Source organism: Ailuropoda melanoleuca, chromosome 9, assembly GCF_002007445.2.
Source record: "Ailuropoda melanoleuca isolate Jingjing chromosome 9, ASM200744v2, whole genome shotgun sequence".
NCBI lineage: Eukaryota > Metazoa > Chordata > Mammalia > Carnivora > Ursidae > Ailuropoda > Ailuropoda melanoleuca.
The window spans coordinates 83,345,970-83,364,353 of record NC_048226.1 but is presented as its reverse complement, the minus strand read 5'-3'; the positions used below and the strand labels follow the sequence as shown (position 1 = coordinate 83,364,353).

The window sequence follows — 18,384 nt, the reverse complement described above, 5'->3', positions numbered from 1 at the left end:
CTGTGAAGGCCTAGCAGCCTGGATTAACTAAGTGCCATTTATAACTAGGTTGGAGTATTAGGAAATTTAGTTGGTGCTCCTCTTTGGAGACTGAATTGATTTTTCTTTTCTTGATTCCTCCCTATGAGGACTACTGAGCGCAGAGCAAGGTGCCCAAGGCCCTCTCCGGAGAAAAGGCAGGGAGTGTAAAAGCCATCAGAGCATGCCTCTAGTCTCTGTCTGCAGTAGTGGTCGCCCTCTTCATCCACGTGGTTGCTGGACTTCCAAAAAAATCTTTGCATTACCCAGTTGTCTTGATCTGACTACTTCTTACTTACTCCTGAAGTCCTAGGTTAAATGTTCTTTACTCAGTGACAGTTTCCTGGTACCCAGCCTAGGTTAGGTCACACAGTTCTGCAATCTTTGGCCTTTGTGAGCACTCATCACAAGCCTATCAACATTTATCATTAGCTGCCTGCCTTGCCATTCTGAAGGCACCAAAATTAACCTTCTCTGTCCTGTTCATGTTATACTCAAGGTGAATAACAAAGGGACAGGGACAGAGTAGGTGCTCAATAGTGTTTGTCGGATTAACAATTGCATTTTTATGCTAAGCAACAAAAAATGACAACATAAATTAAAAAAAAAAAAGAAAAAATGTGATTGATGATTGACTACTTATCACTTCCCTGACACCAGCATCAAAAGCAGCACCACACTTAATTTGGACACTATTTTGTGGTCAGCAGTAGGTGGTGGGACAGGAGATTGATGAGACATTTGCTGCTGGAAATGATCTAATTATTGGGCAGATTTTTCAGAACCATGGACCTGAGTGGCTCTGTAGAAACCATCCAAGGAAGACAGTGAATCAGATTTTGTTCATAACATCCTCAGTGTGCAGATCATGATCTTTTCGAGAAGTTGTTTTATCAGGAAGTTTTATACAATTTCCCCATAATCTCTCTTCTTGAAGTCTGAGCCTTGTCTTTTCCTCCCACGGAAGATAAAGCACAACCGAAGGTATAGTAGGAAGAATTAGGAAAGGCTCTTGTATTCTGAGTATTTTTCAACTTCTCAATTTTCCTTTCTTCAAAATGGAAATATTATCTATTTTCTCAGGATTTGGATAACATTTTGAACAGCTGAGTATTTAGCATGTGAAATGTTTGATAGGCACGATTGTTTGCACCGCATAGTCTAAAATGCACAGATTTCTACAACTAGTAGTATTTTGTAACTTGCATTTTCAGAGCTGAAGCCATTAACCCACCCAAGTAGGGGATAACATTCTAATAGGGCTTATGGAGCCACACTTTGATCAGTCAGGTATATTACTGGGAAGACTGAGGCTAGAGGTTCTCAGGAGACCACGAACAGAAAAGCTGAACCATGCACACCGAACAAAATCCTCATCCTGACTTACTAGCACCATGCTCTAGAGACAGACCAGCCGACTTACCGTGACCCAGCTCCCATGTGTCTTACTAGTACCTCAGCAGCACCGCCTCCCTAATGTCACAGCTTATGAAACCACAGCTCAATTCGTGGGGAACAGAAAGGAGGATGGGTGATCTATATTTTGGTGTTGAGAGGAATTTAGATCATCTGAACTTAGGGAGTTTTTTATGCAGTATTTGTAAGTTGAGAGCAGGTATAAAGAGCTGGATGTCTTATTTGGAAGCAGATTATCCACAAAAAGGATACCCGATCCCATTTTGTTATTTCCCGAATGAAACTTCAGGACCAAGGTCTGATGGTGAGGAGAGCATTTGAAGGCAGGACTATTCCTGGCCTGGAACTCAGGCTCACAACCCCTTAGCTCTCTCAAATAACCACAAACTTAGTGGCATAAAACCACACAAATTGACTGTGTTATAGTTGTAGAGATCAGAAGTCCAAAATGCATCTTATGGAAAATCAAGGTATTGGTAGAGATGCTTCCTGATGGGAGAGTAGGAGAAAGAATCCATGTCCTTGTCTTTTCCAGCAATGTTCAAGGTGGATGGACTGTCATTTGATGTGTACAGGAAGCAGGAAATAAACCTTACTCTAGCCACTGATATTTGGGGATCATTTGTTACTGTAACATGTTACTTATCCCAACTAATGCATTTAGTAAGGGTTAACAGGAGGTAAAAGAGAAGAGCAAACAGCAGAGATCGCTCCTACCTGACCTTTTCTATCTGCCTGTCTCTATTCACAGGCCACATACACTTCCCTATATCTCTGATGAAAATGTCCGTTAATCCCATCTCCTGGCTGGTGGGTTTCTGTTCTGAGGAGGTAGAGAATTTACTTTCTGAAGTGTATGTGATAATAAACCCAAAGGTGTACATACCATTGATCACATATAGTTGACTCTACATCAGTTTAAATGAGAAAGCTCTGCAAGTATGATGATGGGGTGCTAGGCAGAGAGAACAGGATGGTGCTACAGCATTTAACCACAATCGTGCTGTCTATTTCTTGTGCTAAGCCCTCGCAATGGAAGTCTGCTTCTTTCAGGGCAAACACAGAGTGGGAGAGAATTTGGGAATTTGATGGAAACAACGGTAGAAAGGGAGTCATGCAGACGTCCTGGGGAAAAGGAAGCCATGCCAGGCTGCCTGGGGTCCAGGGTGTCTGCACCCTGCAGGCACTTGCTCCTGGAGACTCATTGTTTTGCAGTCTTTAGATGCCCTCATTCACCCTGCTCCCCTTGCCCACAGTGCTGCTGCAGCCCTTGCCTGAGGCCGGAGATTGGGATCAAGGTTTAGTTCCCACCAGCTGGAAATGGAAGTCTAGCCTAGCACGAGGGGGGCAGCAGGCAAATGCCTGCAGGTGACAACGGGAACTTTACATGTGTGTTTCACAGAAACATTCTTGTAACCTGGGTTAGACATTGGTGAGCTTCTCTATAACCACAGCTACCACATCCCGGTCTTCCGCTGGGCTGTCAGTACATGAGTTCCTATGGGCCAGCCTCAGGACCCGCCAAAGTGCATTGTTTCTATGGAAACCTGCAATCTGGGTCCAAAATACCCAGGTTAAAATTCTGCTATTCTATTTGACTCTGTGTGTTTTCAGTGGAGATTGGCCAAAATTAGATTAAAAAGTGGGGTTCTTTTCTCAATGTGTGCATTTTCTTTATCCTGATGATATTCTTGTCAGAATAATTGAGGACCCTCTCTCCTAAAGTGTCTGTTTAGAAGGAAAGTACTGTTCCAGCAGGATTAGCCAAAACGAAGATGGAAATCCTTTCCAGCCATTGTTCATTTGCTTTTTCTTTTATTTCTCGAAACCCTGCAGGGCGAGCCCTGCTGAGACTGACTGACAAAAAGCTCGAGCGAATGGGGATTGCCCAGGAGAACCTCCGGCAGCATATCTTACAACAGGTGCTCCAGCTGAAGGTGCGCGAAGAAGTCAGAAACCTACAGTTACTCACACAAGGTATCCTGCTGCTGCCTAGTGGGTGGATGGAAGGGGAAGATGGGAAGAAAGAAACCTTTACCATCATAACAAAGGGGAGCCAGGGAGAAACCATTTCCGTGTTTTTGCAGAATTTCTTTTATTTAAAAAATATAGAGAGAGATTTAAGGGCCACTTCCCTCCTAAAACTTCTCTTTTTCATCGGTCACTGGGGGAAGGATGCACAAATAAGTAATGGGTGAGCAGATGGAATTATCTGATGACCTAATATCAAGGACCTCACATAGAGTTGTATAGGTTGTGCACTGCACAACTCCAGAGATATGGATACAGTTGCACCCCTAGAGTTGTACAGTGTGGCCCAAGCTGCCTTAGTTTGACCACCAATTCTGAGGGAGCCTCGGAATTTGCATGACTCCATAGTTCATACAGTCATGATACAAGTGGGATTTGTGTTGTGTTTCATTTTACTTTGCTTTTCACTGATTAATGGGAGAAAAACATTTTAAAGGTATGTGTCTGTATATATAAGCATATGAACACATACGCTCTTGAGAGATTTTTGAGAACGTTATTTAGCATCCTGAAAATAGAATCATTTTTTAAGAAAATAAATTGTAAAGAATTTAAGCCTGGAATATTATGACCATATAATTCCAAACAAGAATCATTAATAAATTCGATATGTTGGGAGCGCTTAAGGGACCTATACCAGGAAGTGACAGAAAAAAAAGCTGGAATTTGAAGAAAACTTTAAGTTGCACTATGTGTAACTCATGTGTCTACATAAGATTTGGTTGCTATCAACCTCCACTGTCTGTAACCCTTTATTTATTTTACTTTAATGTCCATTACACACCATTTTAAGTGAAAGGATGATAAAATATGTATTTTTGAGAGCCTGGGGTATTTTTCAATCTGTAGAATATTGTAACTGCATGCATACTGATATTGGAGAAATCTGGGTCAGCCAAGTTTCACGTTATTGCATTTAGATTATAACCCAGTAATAGACCATTTGCCTAGAGAAGTGATGTACTGCCTAAAGATGACTGCTCTATAAGGATGGATACAGACTTCGAGTGATACGAAAATAGTGTGTTTATTTGATATGCATTATTTGCATTTGTCTCCAGAGGCTTCCAGTGGTAAATTTATTGGTACAAGCACACTGAGTGATTTAAATTTGAATCTGACATACTGATATATTTTTTTAGTTTCTTTGAAGAAGTAAATAGAGATTCAAAGATTTATTATAAGAAAGTCCATCCTAGTGCTATTTATAAAACTGAAAAATTATGAGCAACCTAGAGGTTCAGCAATATGGAAAGAAACAAATAATTCTTATATTTGTAAGATACAATATAATGCAGTCATTAAAATTAAATCTTCAAGGAATGTACAACAACATGGGGAAGTACTTGAGAAAAAAATAGGAAGTGGAGGTGGGGGGAAGAGCATGTAAAAATTTTTATTTACAGTATGAACCAAATTTCTTAAAAAGGACATGTTTTTATATGTACACAGAAAAAGGGGTGCCAATGAATGTGCCAATGTTTTGATAATGGTTCTCTCTAGGTGGCGGGATTGTGGGTGATTTTAATTGTTTTCTTTCTTTTTTTTTTTTAATATTTTTCAAATTTTCTCGTTTAAATCTGTATTATGGTTATAATCAGAAAATACTTGCACATTTTTTAAGCTTCAATCACATGCATCATCCTGCCAGATTCTGGTTATATCTTGAGGTTTTTTCTGCTCTTTTGTTTTCTTCCTATGATGATATATAGAAAATGAGACCTAAACTCATCTTGCGTGCCTTAGACTCTCCCCCCCGCCCGCTACTGTCAGCCTGCAGTGTGTTTGCTTTGCAAAATCATTTTCTACAGCTTTCATTGCCCTAGATGCATAATATATAAGATTTTTCCTGAGATAGTACTCAAGTCTATTAAGCTAAATATATGTTTGTGTTCTGGGAAGGTAATGCTAAGTTCAGCCTTTTCAATTCAGTTGTTGTCACTTTCTTTAGCTTTGAAAGGCTGTGCATTTTGCATTCTTTCATTCCACTCCCTTTAGAAGAGATCACATTCACTAGCTCTTGGATATTGTCTGCACTCATATTACCTTTTTTATTGCTTGTCCTTTACATGTTAATGTTTGAACTCATTTCGTGCCAGGCAGACTTTAGAAAATCTATAGCCTTATTAAAGTGATGGTTTCTTTTTTTAAAAAAGCGAAACAAAAAAATTGACAAGTTGTTTTTATGACTGATAATAGAAGTTCTAAAGACAGCTGGGGTAGGCTTAAAATATTTTGGGTCTGGATTTGCTATAATAAAAATTGGAATGCTATTCTACCCAAGTAACTGACTGGCATAACATATATATCATAGGGAAATTCACCATGGGGTTGATATGTGGTTCAGTATTGAATATTTGATACCCCATCGCTGCAAATATTAATCAGTAGAAATAATACGCTGAATAAGTCCAAACAAAGATTTTAGAATGCTACTTAGCTTCTGAAAATCCCTGAATGTGTTTCTAAAGGAAATAATAGCTAAGCCTACTTTTCCAACTTTCTGATGGCTGTTTTAAAACTGGGTCTTAAGCTATTGATTCTGTACCAGTCATTTTCACATTGTTGGCCAGGAGCCCCCTGACAGTAATAGGACTAAGATGGTCTCAAAAGGACTGGGGAAGCTCCTGCAGACTACTGTGGGTCATCTGAACACAGGAGCCATGAAGTTTTTACCCTCCTCCTTCTGGATGCTGACCCAGAGACAGAAACTATAAAGTATTTTAAAAATGTGCATGATGGAGTCATAGTAAATGCATCAGGCATTGTAGGCATTGTTAGTGCCTATAAAGGCACTAACAATGAATCGTGACAAACAATTTTTTAAAACAGCTCATCATCAAGTAATGAATCATGGAACTTTACATCAAAAACTAGGGATGTACTGTATGGTGACTAACATAACAAAATAAAAAAATATTATTTAAAAAAAAAAGAAAACAGCTCATCATCTAAAGCTGGAACTGTCCTCAGCTAAAATGCTGGCCTCTGATTTCCCTTCTGTTGTTCACCATGGCCCTGTAACTACCTGACATTTGCCAGAAACATAAGTCACATCTAGCCCTTTGAATGCATTCCCCTGGAGACCGTTGAGGTGGTTTCTTCCTCCATATGGTCTTTTGGTCTTCTGTGTCCTGTCCATGAGGTGGCCAAGACATCAGTTTGGTGGGCTTGCTAGTTTGCTCATTCCTGTAGAAAACTTACCCATGTTACGTCATCTCCGCTTGTTTGGGGGAATGCAGTACAGAGCTGGAAACATCATCATTCTCTCCTGCTTGATTCATGAGAGATGGGAGAAAGGCTCCTTATGTAGCACACAGCAGTGGTCACAGTATCAAATTAATTCATAACCAAGCATATAAGAGGGGCATCTTTAGCTTTTTTATAATGGACAATATTTGTAGGAAGAAAAAGACCCCAGGGTCTTTTTTTCAGGGATACTGAAAGCTGTTTCTCATATGCCTAATATACAAATCACCGCACTAATTGTCACATCAAGTCCTGACAGTTACCCTACCGTGATCCGTGCTATTGTTAGCCCCAACTTACGTATGGGGAAACAGAGGATGAAGAATTTAAGTAATAGACCCGAAGTCAGACAGCTAGTAAAGAGCACAGTACAGGTCTGTCCAACTCAACAGCAAACTTCTATCCATGACATTTCAGCACCTCTGATCTGTCAGATGGCGGTAATAATTCCTGTTTCATGGTGGTGCTGTGATGGTTAAATGAAGTTTTATGCGGAAACCATATGGCATAGTTTATGGCATAGTCTATGAAAAGGGGTTGGCAGACTTTTTTTTTTTTTTTTCCTGGAAAGGGCCACATGTATGTATTTTAGTCTTTAAGGGCCATGCAGTATGTGTGGTAACTACTACATCATGTAAAAGCAACCACAGGTACTCTTAAGGGAATTGAAAATAGCAGTATACCAATGAAACTTTATTTACAAACATAGTTGGTGGGCCATAGTTTGTGGACTCCTGCATTCCAGGGGCAAAAATGTAAACTTTTAATAGCATTATCAATATTATTTTTTTTCTTAGTATCTTCCCTTTTGAGTTGTAAATGCTTCCCTCATCTCGGGATGTATATATATATCACTCCTGGGGTGTCCTTTTCAATGTCTTCCTTGGCTACAAGTACATGGATAGTGTAAAAATGTCATCACAACTGTGAGGGTGGGGTTACTTTGGGCAGTAGAAACCAGTATCCAAACTGGAGGATAAAGCAGATGTAGGCAGTAAATGCCACCATCTCCAAATGCCTTTTTAATGAGTGCCTACAGAGTGAAAAAAAGACAACCACGGTTGTTTACCAAGGCCACTTAGAGCTCATTAAACATTAGTGTTTCCCGAAGGACTTCTTCCACATTGTCCAAATATATGTGGCAAATTTTAGTTAAGAATTGCATGACCAGAGGACTTTCCTGGAGCTTCATCTTTTGGAGTGACACAAATTAGAAACACTACTTTCTAATCCAAGAAGACTTTTCAGAACCATGTGTACAGAGTGGATATTTTAGTCCAGTCACCCCCACAGTGATACTTCAGCGACTGAAGTAGGCCATCTGATCTGAAATAGGCCATCTGGTCCACCACATTGCTTAAAGAAGGAAGTCTTTGTAGAACATAGCAATAGACTCTTTGAGAAAATTTTTCCAATCTCATTTTACAGTTTTGGGCTCCAAGACCCAAAGAGGATTAGAGAATAGTTCATGGTTACACAGCTGGTTAGTAGCATAACTGAAACTAGATCCCTGTTCTCCTAATTCCCAAACCACTGTTCTTTTGTCCTTATTGTTTTCGATTAAGGTTTAATTTACATACAGTAAAATGCACCATTTTTAGTGTACAGCTCTGCAGCTTTTGACAAATGCATATGGTTGTGTAACCCCCACCACAGTCAAGATATTAAATACAAGTTCTGTAACTCCAAAAAATATTCTCCCTGGTGCCCCTTTGCTGTCAGCTCCTCTCATTGCCCCCACCCTCTGGCAACCACTGCTGTGTTCTCTATACCTTTAGTTTTGCCTTTTCCAGAGTGTCATAAGTGGAATCAGAGAGTCTGACTTCTTTCACTTAACTGTGATTCGCTGAGACTTATCAGAGCTGTGGTGTATATCACCAGTTCATTCATTTTAATTGCCTAGTATTTCACTGGGTGGATATCCCACAGTTGGATATACCACAGTCTCCAGCTGAGGGACATCTGGGTTGTTTCCAGTTTTGTAAATACTAATAAAACTATTATAAGATTCATGTACTGGTTTTCATATAAACATGAGTTTTCATTTCATTGGCTAAATATCTAGAAATTGCTGGGTTGTATCATAATTATATGATTATTAAGAAACTGTCGGCCCAGTATTCTTAAGATAATAAAAGAAGAAAAACAGTGTTAGAGGCTGGCTTTCACACATACAAAAATATTACAAGTTTTCTGAAAATCATTCCATCTTTGTAGAAGTCTTACCTAGCACTTAATTGAGCCACCACCATCTTAAGAAGCCCTTAAGAAACTCCTGAGAGTTTCTAGTGAATTGTCTCAACATAAATCAAAGTCAAATATGTTTATGGTTCACTTGTTCATTTAACTAAAATTTTCTTAGCATCTCAGTTGTCATTAAGAAATGCTTTCTTTGCCAGGGCGCCCAAGTGGCTCATTCGGTTAAATATCTGCCTTCAGCTCAGGTCATGTTCTTGGGGTCCTAGGATCAAGCCCCATGTTTGGCGCTCTGCTCAGTGGGGAGGCCTGCTTCTCCCTCTCCCTCTGCCTGCCACTCCCCCTGCTTGTGCTTTCTCTCTCTCTCTCTCTCTCTTTGTCAAATAAATAAATAAATAAAATCTTTAAAAAACAAAAGGAAAGAAAAAGGAAAAGAAAAGAAATCTTTCTTTGTCTTTCCTCTGAGGAACATAATTATAGTAATATTTACAGCTCCTGGGAAAGAAAACTTGAACCAATCAGATTCCCTTTCATGCATATGTGAGGTATGTCTGATAGCCCCTTCTAGTGTCTTCCAAATTATACTCTTTGAATTTCCAGGCTTTTCCATGTCTTTTATTTAGTTGCGCCACTGGTGTTACAGATCTGGTGTTCACATGTATGTTCTCTTCATACTCAGCTCTTCCGCTTTATCGTTGGTTGACATTGAGTTTGCCTCTCTGGTGCTCATCTGTTTGCATGGGCATGATGACGACCCTGTTGTTCTCCTCCTCTTTTTCCAGTGGCTCCTTCTCTTTGGTAGCAAGTCCCCTTCCTCTGTCACTCCCTGAACATTGATGCCACCTGGGGAATGGGTCCTCTTAGCTCTTCTCATTGTGCATGCTCCCTGGAGAATCTCATGCACTGCCATAGTTTTAACCATCCCCTCCTTCATAGTGACTCTCAAATACATCTTAGATCACTATGAAGCTTCAGATCTTTACTTAAATCTCCCTAAAGAGCATGAACTCTGAATATTCGGTTATCTCAAAAATGTTCTAAGGTAACTCCATTGTCTTTCTCGCCATCTCCCCAGCCTATTCTTCCCCTTGTGTTTCTTCTCGAGGTTAATGCCGTTTCCCATTCCATCACCTAATGTAGAAGGCTCCAAATCACCTGACCTGTGGTTACTCCTTCTTCCTTACCACCCATATGTAATCAGTGACCATATCTTCTGAATTCTGCTTGTAAAATGGGTTTCCAGTCTTTTCTTGCCTCATGACCATGCTAACCACTGTGTTAAACCATTCCTCTTAAGCTCCTTCCCAGGCCGTAAGAATAACATAGTAGTTATCTGATCTCTAATCTCTGCCCATTCGTTCACCTTTAATTAACTTCCTACTTCTATTGCCAGACTTAATTTAAATATATTTCTGATGATATTATATCCCTCCTTAAAACATTTGATGGCTCCCAACTGCTTACAGAATAAAACCCAACCTTTTTACCATTCCATAGGAAGCCATTCTGGGCATTTCATAGATGTATTAACTTTGGGCAAGTTACTTGTCAGAGATTAAGATTCCTCAGTTGTAAAAATGGGACTAAGACCTCTTTCACAGAGTTGTTATGAATATGGTATAATAAAACTCATGAAAGGACCTAGGCTTGATGAGATATCACCTCTTCTGAGAAGCCTTACCTCCTCTCTCAAGCGGAGCCAATCATTCTCTCTTCTTCATTACTAAGCACTTTGTTCATACTGATAATGTATTCATTACATAGTATCTATTTAGTATCCATTTATTCTTCCATCCACTGAGCACCAGTTTCTGTGGTGTTAGGGATAGAAAGGAACACCCAATCTAGCAATGAGGATAGAATGTGTACGCCCTCATAGAAGTACATGGATGTATAGTAATGCCAAAGAACTGGAACCTAGCCTCACCTGGGAATCGATGGGATAAAGGAAGACTTGCCAAAGGTATAATACATGAACTACATCTTGAATGATATAAGTTTTGACAGATGGCCAAGGGCTGGCATGAAGCAGAAGGAAGAGCCTATACAAAGGCATGATAGCAAGAAGTCTGTCCATCTCCCCTGTAGAACACAGACAACCTCATTGGTCTTCTGATTTTTTTTTTCCTCTCCTACCTCCTAGCATATTACTTAGCAGAGAGTGGATCTTCCGTTTCTTTTTACTGGTTTAAAATTAATTGTTCCCCTTTTCTCTTATTTACTACCTATTCTCAACTTAATCTTCTCAAAACAATAAATGCTATATCAATTTTTTTTGGATTCCTAATAAAAATAAGAGTAGCTACAGAGCCATTGAGCAAAATTGTGCAGAATCTCTTTTATCCTGTTGTGATCTTTTTGTATTATTTTGCCCAGTAAAGGTGATGGTGCTGGCTCTGAAACAAATGCACCTCTCACAAGGGCTCTTAAATATATAAGCCACTCCTTCATTGCATTGTTTTTCCTACTATTTTCTATTTTAAATGTTCTGAGGGATACTGTCAAGCAACTATAAATTGAGCCTCTTCTCCTAAGACCCAGTGAATTGCCTAGTAGCTCATGGTAGATGAGAATGTTGGATCAGGAATCTTAGAGGAATCTGTGGAGGTTATTCTTCCATAATTGGGGTCTTTCATTACCACTTCCACATCCAGTGCTATTTGACTAGGAGCTGCCAACCACATGTCACTTCTAAGTTGCATCCAAGATAGCATTTCCTCAATCTGCTACCTTCTTGAGCTTTTCCCCAGCATGTTTCATAATCTCCATACCCTGTTATACAAGTGGTGTGGCCAGGAATCGTTCTAATTTTATCAAGTATTTGAGCCTTCAGAAAAATTCTCTTTGGTGTAGTTTTATATTTAAAGGCCAATACATAGACTGCTTTGGGGGGATTATTGAGCTCACACATCAGTATATCAGTAGTTAGCATTGTGCTGCGTATACCCTAGTTAGCACCCACTCCAATTTTGTTTTCACTGTGGGAGGCCATTATGGCTGGGTCATTCAAGAAGGTGTTTGCAGTGAGGCTTCAAATGGACCTTCTTATCTGCTGCATTCTTCATGGTAGGAATATATCTATTCCGACTGTGCCAGTGGTCCCTCTAGCCTGCATAAAGGAGAAGTATCCACACGTTAATGTTTTTTTAATTTGGAAATGTTCTTTCAGGAGTTATCCTTGACCTTACCTCTGCACGACTCTGTTTCTTAATGGCATTTTTCCATGCTGAAAAGTAACTGTTAGGGACGCCGAATGGTTCACGTCTGCCTCTGCAGAAATCACCAACCTCAGGTTTCTTTACTTTTCACCTCTTTGCATTTCAGTGTTCTAGGTGAAATTAAAAATATATTTGATATCTGTTGTTTGGACAATTCAAGATGGCCGTAGGATTGCATTCTTATTTCACCTTGTGGTTTGACTGTGAATTTGAAAGACCTTGAATGACTGATACTGTATTGACGTTTGTTTTCTACAACTGACACTGGGTTCCTTTCTTCAGGGTAAGGCTAGACCCTGCAATTTTGGTTCGAATCTCCTATAGGCTTCATTTAGAAAAGCAGTTGTAATAGGACAATGGCATGTGGACCTGATGAGAGAAAATCAAAGCCATTTTCAGGGATGCACTGAGCTGCTTTGGCTTTTCTAAGAAGAAACAGAGAAATATACCATCTGAATGCTTTAGAATTTTGGTCCCTTATATTATATATTGCTTACTTTCTCTGTGGCCTTTTTCTTTGGGACCATCAATTCTCAGTGCCTGGAGTAAAATTTTACAAAGGATAGATGTTCAAGATTCTCATTGCAGCCATGTATCTACCCACCAGTTCCAGAAGCCATCGCATACGTAGTCTACACTGTGATTGCCCCAAACATGTGCCCCTGCCACAAGACAAAATCTCTCCTTCTCTGAAATAACACCTTTGTTATTAGTATCCCTTTTTTTCGATCACTTTATATAGTAGCAATTACACAGCTGTTCATTCAGGAATTCATCCAGAAAACATTTACTGAAATCCTACCATGTATCCATCACTCGATGCTGTGTGTTAGGGATACAGGGATGAATATAACAATCCTTGATGTGGAAGTCAAGTGAAAGAGGCATAACAGAGGTAAACATAGAATTCAAGGATCACTTAGGAAGTACATCTAAACCAGAAAGAATACATCAGGAAAGGTTCCAAGAGGCAGTGACCTCTAAACTGAGCCAGATATTTAGTTAGGGTATGTTAATTTTTTATTTAGTCATCAAGCAAATATAAAATTGCCAAGATGATCACAGCTTCAGAGAGATATACCGTGCTGTAAAACTTCTATTTACAAAAAAAAAAAAAAAAAAAAAAAAAAAAAAAAAANAAAAAATCTGTATTCACTGAGTGCCTGACCTTTACCAGGTGTTGGTGAAATTCAGTAAGAGAGACATGGTTCTCAGATATACGGATTTCACATTTCCATGGGGAAGACACTTCCAAGCAAATAATCTTTGTAACGTGGTGAATGATCCAAAAGGAGATGTTAATGATGCTTTGGGAGTGAGTAAGCAGAAGGACTTCCCCTGACTCTGAGTGATCAGGAAAATCTCCCTCAGGAGCTATAGCCAAGGAGTAGGGCAGGTGGGGCTTAGGGACTATGCAAAGAGGGACAGAACAGCCTGTTCTGTGGCCAACATTGAAGAAGGAGGTTGGTGCATCCCAGGAACATTTGGAAAGCCAGAAGGAAGGCTCACTGGTTAAAGGTGGAGAGAGTGAGTGGGAGGGGAGACAGTGCTGGGAAATAAGAAGGGAAAGGGTAAGGGAGGGGTGAAGTGAACACCTTCTGTGTTTGCTTTCCTAAGGAATTTAGAGACAGTGGGGGGCCACTAAAGGGCTTGAACCAGAGACCGCCCTGATCAGCTTTGTATAACAAAAGAAGGGCAGATACATTGAAGAAGGACAAGACAGGAGGCTGGACTCCAGTGAGGAAGCTCTTGCATTAATCTGTGCAGGCGATGAAGGCAGCCTGAAGGAGGGTGGTGGCCAGTGGGAGTGGAGAGAAGTCAGCTCCAGAGACGAGACAACCCATGATGATAGAGTGAGGAACAGTCAAGAAGAGGATGGTAAAGGATCATCTTTCACATCTCTATACCACATTCTCCTCCCCCAGATCCATGCTTGCTGCAGCAGAATTTTCTTCATGCTTCTTCACAACTCTAGATTCCTGGACCTGACCCCAGAACCTATGGAATTAGGCTCTCCAGCCCAGGCATTTGTATTTTCCACAGCTTCACCCCCACATGATGCTTAAGCAGATGAAAGTATGAGTGTCACTGCCTGACAGTCTACAGACCTCACACGCACAGTGTACCAGGCACTCCACCCCTTCACAGCGTGAGTAGGGCTCTCTTGGCTTAATGAGTTTGCCTGTCATGACCAGGTAAACTCAGACAAAGGCTTCAGCCCTTGTGGTGAATGAGAATATCTCATATAAAACCCAAATTGGAGTGGAATCCGTCCTACATTCTCACCGTACCTTGCCGGTGATGTCCTCGAGCTCCAAGACAGTGTCCTACCCCCATAGTTCCCAGGAGACCACCACTGAAATCCCACCTCTCCCATTTCCCCAGGCAACATGAAATAGGTTCTCTTGGGCAATCCTCTAGGGCAATAAAGAAGGCACTTCATACTGAGACCCCACTGTTTCCTGTGCAAGGCAGGGGAAAGGCGAGGCTGTCATGATAGGATCTCTTCCAACGATAGAAGGGGGAAGAAGAGAAAGAAAAGTGGTTGCTTCAGCTCTACAAGGAACAGTTTGGGATTCATATTTGAAACTGTGGAGGTTTTGTAAAGTTTAGCTGCTGTCAAAATCGTTAATATCTAACATCAGCGTTAGATACTGTATTTATTTCTGTACAAAGGCACAAGTTACCATATCTTCAATTTATTACAAAAGGGCAGCCTGGAGCTAAGGTTGATTGTACACCTATTTGCACATTTGGCATTTTGAATTCTATATTTAGCTCCCACAATAATTTTGCATGATGGATATCATGAGCCCCATTCTATAGATGAAGAAACTTGGCCCAGAGAACTGCAGTGCTCATTCAGGGTCACAGCAAAAAAGTGCAAATATCAGGGTTCTCCAGAAACACAGAACCATTAGGTGATAGATTCTTAATATTTTTTTTTAAAAGATTTTATTTATTTATTTGACAGAGATAGAGACAGCCAGTGAGAGAGGGAACACAAGCAGGGGGAGTGGGAGAGGAAGAAGCAGGCTCACAGCAGAGGAGCCTGATGTGGGGCTCGATCCCATAACGCCAGGATCGCCCTGAGCCGAAGGCAGACGCTTAACCGCTGTGCCACCCAGGCACCCCAGATTCTTAATATTTTAATTACAATATATTTGCAGAGAGAGAGAGACTTATTGTAAGGACTTGGCTCTCACAATTATGGGGACTGAGAAGTCCCAGGATCTGTTGTCAGCGAGCTGAAGACACAGGAGAGCCAGTGGTGGGCTAGTTTGAACACCAGCAGGCCGAAAGCACAAGAAGTTCAAGTCCAAAGGCAGGGAAAAACCAATGCCCTCATTTGAAACAGGCAGAAAGGATCCCCCTTTAACTTGAAGGAGGGTCAGCCTTTTTGTTCTTTTCAGGCCTTCAACTGATCGTATGAGGCCCACCCACATTGGAGAGAACAATCTGCTTTCTCTGGCCACCCCTTCAAATGTTAATCTCATCCAAAAACACCATCACAGACACACTCAAAATAATGTTTGACCAAATATACAGGCACCCTATGGACTGGTCAAGTTGACACATAAAACTATTACAGTGGGCAAGTAACTAGTTGTCTCCAAAACCAGTGCTCTTTCCTGGTGACCTACCTGCCTGCTGTTAAGTCTCTCTTCTTTCAAAGATACATTTTTTTTTTATATAAAAAACTCTGACATGAATGTACTTTCTTTAATTCAGTTAGCCAACATAGAGTGTATCATTAGTTTCAGAGGTAGAGTTCAGTGATTCATCAGTTGTATATCACACCCAGTGCTCATCAAGCACCCTTCTTAATGCCCGTCACCCAATTACTCCGTCCTCCCACCCACCTCCCCTGCATCAGCCTTCAGTTTTTTTCCCATAGCGAAGAGTCTCTCATGGTTTGTCTCCCTCTCTGATTTCTTCCCATTCCATTTTCCCTCCCTTCCCCTGTGGTCCTCTGTGCTGTTTCTTATATTCCTCACATGAGTGAAACCATACAGTAATTGTCTTTCTCTGATTGACTTATTTCACTCAGCATTATACCCTCCAGTTCCATTCACATCGACATAAATGGTTAAGATGCCCATGTTTTTTTAAAAAGATTAATGCTTGAGGGGGTACCTGGGTACCTCAGTCAGTTGAAAGTCCAACTCTTGGTTTTGGCTCAGGTCATGATCTCAGGGTTGTGAGATCAAATCCTACATCAGGCTCTCCATTAGACACGGAGACTACTTAAGATTCTCTCTCTCTTCCTCTCCTTCTGCCACTCTCCCCTCCACCACTCGCACATGCTCTCTTTTTCTCTCTCTCAAAAAAAAATGAATGCTTGAGACTATTTACATAAAAGGTTTCTTTTAATACCTTGCCTCTCACACATGGTTTTCACTCTCCATCCTCCATTTTCTGCTATTCTGGGCTGCTAGGAATGGTGGTAGGTGTGTGTTTTTGCTAAGCCCCTCCTGCATACCCGAGGTATTGGGACACTTAAGAAATTTATCTCCCAACTTGACGACATAATGAACCAGAGATGCCAGCCTAGCATTTCCTGATGCCCCCAAATACCGAGTAGTCAGAATCTTGTTTGATCAATGATGTGCAATTTTGCTAGTTGCCATTTTAATTGATTTAATTGATATTGATTCAACATAAATGAGTGCACAGAAAATTATTAACAGTGACCTGAAAGGTTTCATGTGTCTGCTATATCAGAGGGGATGCGGCTTTGATGTATACATCTGAAGGTTTACTCTTTCCATACTATATCAGAGAAACAACACAGTTGTTTAGCACTAAAAACCATTAAACTTTGAATATTGATGAAGGTAGTATATGGGGATTCTGAGAATGTATAAGAAGCATTTGAGTATATGTTTTGGCTCATCGCATTTCTATCACATTGGTTGGTTGTGACGGTTCATGTTTACTGTAAGCTATATGGACACAGGTATAGATATTTATCCATCTAAGTATCAGGAAATTTGATTTTTCTTTTGTCATTTGATCATGCCATGGAAAAGAGGATGATATGAAATAGTAACAGAACAAATTTCATTGGCCTGGATTTGTATTTTTTTAAAAAAAACATTGATCCTCTCCTGAGACTTGAATATTTGTTTTGTTATACAGAGTCTTACTATAATAATACTTTCGGTCTAGCAGGATTTGACATGTATTCAAGCACAAATAAATGGCCTCTAATATCCTTTCTATTTCTAAAACTTTAAACTTGAATTATCTTCTGGGTTTTCTCTCTCTCTACTTCCCTCCTTTTTTTCTCCCCAGTGTACTTCTCCACTAAAGACTGCTCAGCCCACAGAAGAACTATTAGAAATTTATTAATTAAGGACCAGTTTCTGCTTCTTTGTCAGGGATAATCATTTGTTTTAGAGCTGATTTTCTGCTTTAATTAAATGAAAATGTCACTCAGTCAAATGAATTCATTTATATTTATTTATCCAGTTCTCCAGGCTTGAATTTCTTAGTAGGGACTTGGGCTCATCACATTTGTTCACACAATGAACTGAAAAATGTCTCTTTCAGCGGTTTAAAAAGCTCACAAATGTTTACTCCTCCAAGTAGAAGCACTGTGTAAACAAAACCGTGATTAACAAATGTGCGAATGGTTGTTTTCTTGTGTAGACATTATCTAGGCGCATATAGGGGTGCATATTTGAGGATATGTGAGTGTAGTGGGGAGTATGTATGTAGGGTAGTGAGGAGTACCCAGCACCCCAGTCCCTTCTGATTTAAGAAAGTGTCAAAGGCCATCCTTGAACCATCTGTGTGTCTATATTTGCCTTTTCAAAATGCTAATTGGGGGTGCAAGGTTTAAATGCTACCTAATCTTTCACTTCATATTTTTTAAAGGATTACTTATTGACTATGGTCTACATAGCTAACACTGTAATAGCGTGTTAAAATGGAATAAACATACGTATTCACCCATTCAGCAACTTTTGAGTACCTACTGTGTGTCAGGCTGGGCATTGGGACTCTATGATAAACAGTGTAATCCTTGAACTTGACAAATGGGCTAGCTGCCAAAGTCTTTGTGGCACAAGCAAATTATGTTCCACTTCCAGAAGGCTGGCACTAGGGCTTCCTACTCCACTTTTCCAGACACATACTTAAAGGTGTAAATGTTACCTTGAATTCTTTCCAGGAAAAAACAAGGGCCATTAGTGCAATTCTCTACCTTACTGCAAGGGTGGAAATGGGCACTGATGCCCACCTGGCATGA

General features: G+C 40.3%; 1 protein-coding gene across 2 annotated transcripts in view; it reads left to right on the top strand.

Annotated features, from left to right (window-relative positions):
• Nucleotides 1-18,384, top strand: part of SAMD12 (sterile alpha motif domain containing 12) — a 376,744-nt gene that overhangs the window by 207,328 nt on the left and 151,032 nt on the right. For both annotated transcript variants that reach the window (XM_019803196.2, XM_019803197.2), the window contains exon 4: nt 3,271-3,411. In XM_019803196.2, coding sequence (XP_019658755.2) covers nt 3,271-3,411 — 141 coding nt within the window. The remainder of the gene's footprint in view (nt 1-3,270; nt 3,412-18,384) is intronic.